General features: G+C 31.7%; 1 protein-coding gene across 1 annotated transcript; it reads left to right on the top strand.

Annotated features, from left to right (window-relative positions):
- The first annotated feature begins 474 nt into the window (after positions 1 to 474).
- Positions 475 to 6,187, top strand: LOC116109526 (sodium transporter HKT1-like). The gene is made up of 5 exons (XM_031395753.1): positions 475 to 1,403; positions 1,503 to 1,530; positions 2,570 to 2,657; positions 2,851 to 2,950; positions 5,835 to 6,187. Exons 1-5 carry the CDS (start codon positions 599 to 601, stop codon positions 6,185 to 6,187), a joined length of 1,374 nt encoding a protein of 457 aa, XP_031251613.1. The 5' UTR covers positions 475 to 598.
- Positions 6,188 to 7,645: the final 1,458 nt, after the last annotated feature.

The following is a 7,645-nucleotide window of genomic DNA, read 5'->3' as shown; positions in this document are numbered from 1 at the left end:
GGAAAATAAAAAAAAACCATTATTGCCATCAATGATGCAAATGGAAAATAAAAAAAATAAAAAAGAAGATATTTTATGCATCTCCAAATGACTCTTTATATAACATAAATTCTTTATTATAATAATTTTTTTATATTCAGAAATTAATAAAAATGCTATTTATTTATATAAAATATACTCTTTAAAATAACTATTGGAAATACTATTGACATGAAACTGATGGCTATAAAAAGATGACTAAAGTTACACCCTTGCCCTTTATTCGTCTTTAAAACCCACACACTTTGCTACTTCATCGGGCCTTTTTCTTTCTGTAAAGATGAATAACATTCCTTCTTTTTGTAAGAATCTAAAGGATTTTTGTAATTATTCAAGTATCAGAATCGCCTCTTTTAACAAATCTGTTTTGATTTTAGTTTGGTCATGTTTTCGTGTCGTGATTGTCAAAGTACATCCTTTCTGGATTCAGCTTTTCTATTTCTTAATTTCCTCTCTAGCAGGATACTTAGCTTTGCGGTTCTCAGATCCAAGAACCTCCTTTCGCCCAAAAAACTTTGATTTATTCTTCACCTCCGTGTCCGCATTGACAAATTCTAGCATGTCAACAATCGAAATGGAGGTTTTCTCTCACTTTCAACTCATCGTTTTGATCCTTTTGATGCTTATAGGTGGAGAAGTTTTCGTCTCCTGGCTTGGACTTTATATAAGTTACAAGTTTCCCAGAAAACATTTCCTAGGAAATAGAGTCTGTTCAGATTATAACATCGACCTTTCTTCTTTACAAAACGCAAATTTTCAAGACCAAATTGAGCTGGGTTTGGCACATTCTTCACATACACAAAACCAGAATCCAATTGTTATTACAAATACTAATAGCTCAGAAGATGATAATGAAAAGTCTTTAATTGATAATTCAATTAAATACTTGTTTTATGTAGTATTAGGTTATCTTTTAGTTGTTCATGTAGGTGGAATTAGTATAGTTTTTTTGTATATAAGCCTTGTTCAAAACGCAAAAGAAGTGCTAAAAAACAAGGGCCTTCATACGCTAACGTTTTCTGTGTTCTTAATTGTTTCAACTTTCTCAAACTCTGGATTCGTCCCTACCAATGAAAACATGATGGTTTTTAATAAAAACCCAGGCCTCCTTTGGGTTCTAATCCCACAAGTCGTCCTTGGCAACACATTGTATCCATCTTTCCTGCGACTTCTCATCTGGGTTTTGAAGAAGGTGACAAACCAAGGGGAGTTTGAATACATGTTGAAGAATTACAAAGAGATTGGCTATCGCCACATGCTATCTGGCGTTTATTCTTCTCTTCTTGGTGTTACGGCATTTGGGTTCATATTTCTTCAGTTTGTGCTGTTTTGTGCCTCGGAATGGAATTCAGAAGCCATGGATGGTATGAACACCTACCAGAAACTCGTTGCTTCATTGTTTCAAGTGGTTAATTCGAGGCATACTGGTGAATCTGTGTTTGATCTCTCCGTAATTTCTCCAGCTATGATGATGCTCTTCGTTGTTATGATGTAAGTTCTTGGTTTTATTCTAGAAATTCATGATATAATTTTTAATTAAATTAGCAACTGTCATGCTTAATATACAGTAGATAATCAATATTTTTAAATTTTAATGTATAGTTTTTAAATGATAGGTGCTAAGATTTAACCTATGAAATTAGAAGTTTGTAAAACAACAATACATATATATATATATATATATATATATATCTATATATTTCTTTTTAGTAAATTAGTTATATAATTAGAAAGTAATTCCTATAAAACTTTGGTATGAAAGTTTCAGAGGCCCTTTCTTATATACCCTTCTGAGGACAATGAGCACAACAAGCAAATACAAAAATCGCAGAAAAGAAAATTATTGATTTGTATATGTTAATATGAGAGAAAATGATCAGATAAACAATGTTAGAATCTTTTGTCACATCTTCTCTTTGGCCATTCATGGATACCACATGTTGAAGGGTAAACTTGGAACCCTTTCTTTTGTGTTATCAATTAAAAAACCCATCAATCTGCATAAATATTTTGTACACAAGTATTTCCTATTCATACTTTGGAAGTTTAGGTCAATTTTTTTTTTTTTTGGTAAACCCAATAATTGTCTCTCCTAGGATAAATATAAGATTCATGATAGTTCTAACTCCAATGACTAAAGGGCTGTCATCTAACCATAAAGGAGAATTTATCCCAAAGATATTTTCAAAATCTCTTTAGATTGATAATTTAGGGAAGTATTTTTCCAAAATTAAATACATTTAATGTTTTCAATCTTAAAAAAAAAAAAATTCTCAGGTTTAAATTAATGTCTTAAGAATTACCTGAAAATTGTATTCAAAATACTCCAAAAAAATGCACTTTCTAAGTTTTTGTTTTTATTATTGTTTGTTCTTTTAATCTAATCTGAACTCGTTGACCAAAATATTAAAAATAGAAGCATCAATTCCTCTAACCCATTAAAATTATTAGTTTTTATAGAGAAAATTATTAGAATATATCAAATAAATGACAAAAACAGATCATAACTATTTTTTCCTACTTTGTTCAGGTATCTCCCACCCTATACATCGTTTTTACCGGGAAGATACCGTAAACAGATTCAAAAAATGGCAAACTCAAGAAAAAGGGAAAGAAGAGTTTTGCTAAGAATCTGATACTCTCAACTTTTCTTATTTAGTCATCTCGGCCATCCTGGTCTGCATCACAGAGAGACAAAAAATCAAGGAAGACCCCTCAACTTCAATGTGTTAAACATCACGTAGAAGTTATAATGTAAGAGATATTTGAATATATAATTTTAATATTGAATATAAATTAATTTTCTAAAAGGAAAATAAATGCCTTCTGTGTAGTGCATATGGGAATGTTGGGTTCACCACTGGGTACAGCTGTAACGGCATTGCTCCTGAAGTTCATGCAAAGACACTTGGTATGGATTTGTTGGAAGATGGAGTAATGGTGGAAAATTGATACTCATTCTGTCATGCTCCTTGGAAGGCTAAGAAATTCAACATGAACGTGGTAAGCTTGGAAGCTAGAATAACACAAGTTATAACTGAGATCTTGTATAATTTACACAAGCCATATTATGTTGGCTTTTAATTTTCTATTAGTTTTAGGTTCTGCATTTATTCCTTCAAAGAAGAGAAAATTAATTGGTATAGACATCAAATTCTGTTGGAAAAGGAGTTTTCTAACTCATGTTTAACTAAGATGATTGAGAGGGAGTGATTGAAGAGAGATATCATTGCTTGTCAATTTGGCTTGCTCAAATGGCTAGGGGTCACCCCCTTTTATAATGCTCAAGGGAGACTTCTTGCTCCAACTCCCAACTAACACCTACCTTAATAATATCACTACCGCCTTCTTAATAATGTTATCTAACACTTCCAATAAATAAAATATTTTTCACAATTCTTCAACTCCCTGATAAATAAGATATTTTATAAGATTTCTAGTTACAAGTCATGGTTTGAGCCAATATATAGGTTAAATATGGACTTTACTTGTCTTAGGAAGAAATATTAAAAATACCACCCACACGTTGACCTTTTTCATTGTTGTACCTTCCCCTTATCTTGCAGTTGGGTTTTGGATATGATAACCTCATCTTGAGGCTCCTTGTAGCCTTTCTCCACAATCTCCCATGTTTTGGCTAAGCATTAGAACTTGAGGAAACCATCTCACTTACCAGCTTCATGATCTTTATAGTTTTGATATCACTTTGTTAGAAAATGAGCTTTCCTAAGATAGCTGAGAGGAGAGGAGTATTGAAGAGAGAATTACTACTTCTGCTCCAAATTTAGAGAACAATATTGGCTTCTGAAATTTGGTTTATTCAAAATGGTGGTTTATTCAAAATGGCTAAGGGTAACCCCCTTTTGTAGTATTCAAAGGAAGTCTTCTACACTCTAACTCCGAATTAACCATTCCTAATAATTCTCTACCCCTTTTCACAATTATAGTTTATTATGAGATTTTTTACAAATTTTTTTAATATAAATATTATTTGCTAACTTTTTTTTATTTAGTTTCTCAACTATTTCCTTGAAGTTTTAGAAACGATGTTGAATTAGATCATGGATTGTTGTATACAAAACAAAATCCATGTTGGCAATTCATGTAATTCCATGTCAGCAAACACAAAGCTGGTGTAAACAACAAAAAAAAAAAAAAAAAAAAAAAAGAAACCTAATAAAAACACTTTTGTTTAAAAACTAATACACCGATTTCTTGGTGTAAAAGAAATAACTTCATGGTCTGACCATTAGGTAGCTAAGGAAAATTGTACCTAAAATTATGAGAGGATTTTTGTGATCTGAACTAGCTTACAATGACATTATAAAATGAGAACTCTACAAAATTTTACAATATTTATTTGCCCATGAGAAGAAGCTTGGTATATTATTTTCCAGGTCAAACATTTCTAGTGCTTTATTTATGCGCTATGGCCACCGAAAACTTAGTCTAACTTATCTAAGTAGTAATTTCCAACGCAGTTCCTTCAGTCAAGTCAATATCTGATTATATATCACTTAACACAAAATTAGTAAAATATAACTATTTCTTATAACTTTGAAATTAACTATTTGTTGACTGCAATATTTCTTCTGTTTTGAAAAGTTTTGGTATATGAATAATATATAGCACGAGTTTGTCGTACTACAGAAAACATTTCTTGCATTTTTTTTCCCTTTTTCCTTTCCTTTCTCTAAAGTTGCAAGTTTTTCAATTGAGAATTTACAAGAAATTTTATTTGACACAAAAATATTTCTTCATTATGAGTAGTTATAATTTTAGAAATTTATTAATTTAATTTATTTAATGTCAATGTTTTTATATCCGGATTGGGCTTTGACCCGTCTGATCGGCAAGTTTGATTGATGGCATCATGCTGACATCAGCATAATATAATAAAATTTTAAAACTGTAGTAATTAATAAAATGCTGACATCAGCATGGCATCATTTGAATTTGAAATTTTGAAATTGCACTTTAGTAATCCGGATTAGCCACTGGTTGAACCACGGGTCAATCTTGCCCAATGGTTAAAATAAGTTTTATCCATACAGTGTACCGAATTCCGATCGGACTTGCCAGGTTTTAAAACCATGTACAATATATGTCTTCTTCTAAGTAAAAATTCCAAAACATATCCAGCCTAAAGACAGGTCAAATTTACAATCAGGTCCACATCTTAACAAGTTTTTAAAGATAACAAGGATCAACACACTCTGGCGGTGTGGAAAATCTCGTTTCCTTACAGAAAAAGAAATGATAAACAGCTTGGGAAACAGCAAAGAAAATTGTTATAGACAATGTTGACGGGAAAAAAGGTCTGAAATCCTTTATTTTATTTTTTTTAGACCTCAAGGAAGGAATTTTATTGAACAAAGGAAAAATTACACTTAACACCACTAAACTCGCAATGCAATTTAAGGATTTAAATTTATGAAAATATTCCCAATGTTGATTAAGGTAGAAAAGTGGAGAAGTTTAATTAAGTCTACATTAACCAATATGGTGGCCGGATAATAAGATTAATTTGATTGAGGTAAAGATTAATATATGATTTAGACTCTGTATTTGTTGAAAATTCTAATAAAAATAAAACATATATAATAGGGAGAAACTATGAGAGTTTTTATTCTAACGCGGCCTATTGACTAACGCGGTGCAGAAAACTACCTGTAAAATTCTCAGCGAGTGAGATTTTGTTATAAATTTCCAATGGCTCATCAACAGAAAAGAAAGAAGAAAAACCTAAAGTGAGAGCGAGAGTGCAAGTGAGATTTGAGATTTTAACGATGTAGTGCGAAACACATACATATTTGTTCATAAAAACAACTCTACGGCTGAAGAGATTTCTCCTGGAGTTCCAAGACCAAGTGGTTTGGATCTCTTTGGACGTAACAATCATTTAGCTAGTTCACTACCAGGTGCTAATGGGGATGGTGTTGAACAAGAACAACCTCGAAATGGAGTGCGAAATACATACATGTTTGTTCATGACGACAACTCTACGGTTGAAGAGGTTTCTCCTGGAGTTCCAAGACCAAGTGCTTTGGATCTCTTCGGACCTAAAAATCATTTAGCTGTTTCAGCAGCAGAAACAAAAAATAAGCATCCATCTACTCTGAAGCTCTTTGCAAAAAGAAAAAAATAGTGAAGAACAAGATCCTTGTCAATTTCAAGTGATAAAAAAAATAAAAATTCTCTGGAGGTATAGGTCTTTTGCATTTTCCATCAAACTCTGGGTATGTTCATTTGTATCAGTTATTTTTGAGAAAATTTGATATTTTTTTGGCAATGTCTAGATTCATTAGTTCTATCAGTTTAAATTCAAACACAATAAGCTATGAATTTTCAAATATTCAAAGCCCTAAAGTTGGATTTTTTCGTAAGAAAGTGCTCATATGTATGATAAATGTAATATTCAACCATTTACTCGATGGATGATTTTTGTTTCAAGTTCAAATTAAGACTACTCTTTGTTGTAAGTCTTCCATCCAACTCCTAGTTCTATCTATAAATAAAATCCTCATCCTAAAATAAACAGACTCTAAATAAAGTAAAATTTTTTTAGAGTTTGTTTATGGCACGAGGCGGTTCATTGTTTGACTTAATTAAATAGAAATACATTGAAAACACAAATTTAATCAAAATTGTTAAGTGTTGAGTTAAAAGAAAAAGAAAATGCATATTGAGTTTGTGAATTTCGGATGTTGAGTAGATTAAAGGTTCCAGGTCAGTTGTTATAAAATAATGCTGAAACTATCCGTTGTTGAACATGGTTTTAAAGCCTCATGTCATAGGTTTGAATCTCATATTTAACTAAACAAAATATAAATCTGACTTTCATAGAGGAGTTTGTTGAACTTTAAATTTAATCGGATCAAAGCTTATTGTAATACCCCATATTTCTAGTGGATTTTATTTATGTGAATTTGGGGGGTAATGTGTAAGAATTGAAACTGTTTGGGAACATTAGTAAGAAATAAGATCTAGTAGGACTGTTAATAGTTTTGTAGGAGGACTTGAGTACAATTAGAAATGTCAAAATCTTTTAAGGGACATTTTTAAATTGATTAAGACAAGGGGTCTTTGATATTGTGACATGCAAGGCACATGCAAATTTCTAGGGGTGAGACTGTATAAAACAGAACTTTAATTAAAGGATTGGGGGTGCAAGATGTAATAATCAGAAACTAGGGGATACATGCATAATCGTCCACTGCAAGATGGATTAAAAAAATGAATTGTTGGTAGCTAGTTTTGCCAATGTTGGTTGAAGGATTCTATTAATTTGAAATGAGAAGAAGAAGAAGAACGGGAGAGTGGAGAAAGAGAAGACCAAGAGAGTGAGAGGGGAAAAGGTGACAGAGGGAGAAGGATTTTTGCCTTACCTTCTTTGTGTAAATTGAAAGAGAGAAAAACAATATTTGAGAAGTGCTTTGTAGGAGAAGAATTTTCGGAGAAATTTTGGGGTAAGGACAAGAGTTAGACATGCATTTTCAATCCATTATTGTATTTACAATCTTTCATTTTCTCTTTGATTAGATCATAATCCTTATAACAATTTGAATCAAATAGGTGAAGAAGACAAGAGGACCTAGCACTTGAG

This window comes from Pistacia vera, unplaced genomic scaffold (assembly GCF_008641045.1).
Source record: "Pistacia vera cultivar Batoury unplaced genomic scaffold, PisVer_v2 Contig581, whole genome shotgun sequence".
NCBI lineage: Eukaryota > Viridiplantae > Streptophyta > Magnoliopsida > Sapindales > Anacardiaceae > Pistacia > Pistacia vera.
The sequence above is the reverse complement of the archived record's forward strand: the minus strand, read 5'-3'. Positions and strand labels throughout refer to the sequence as shown.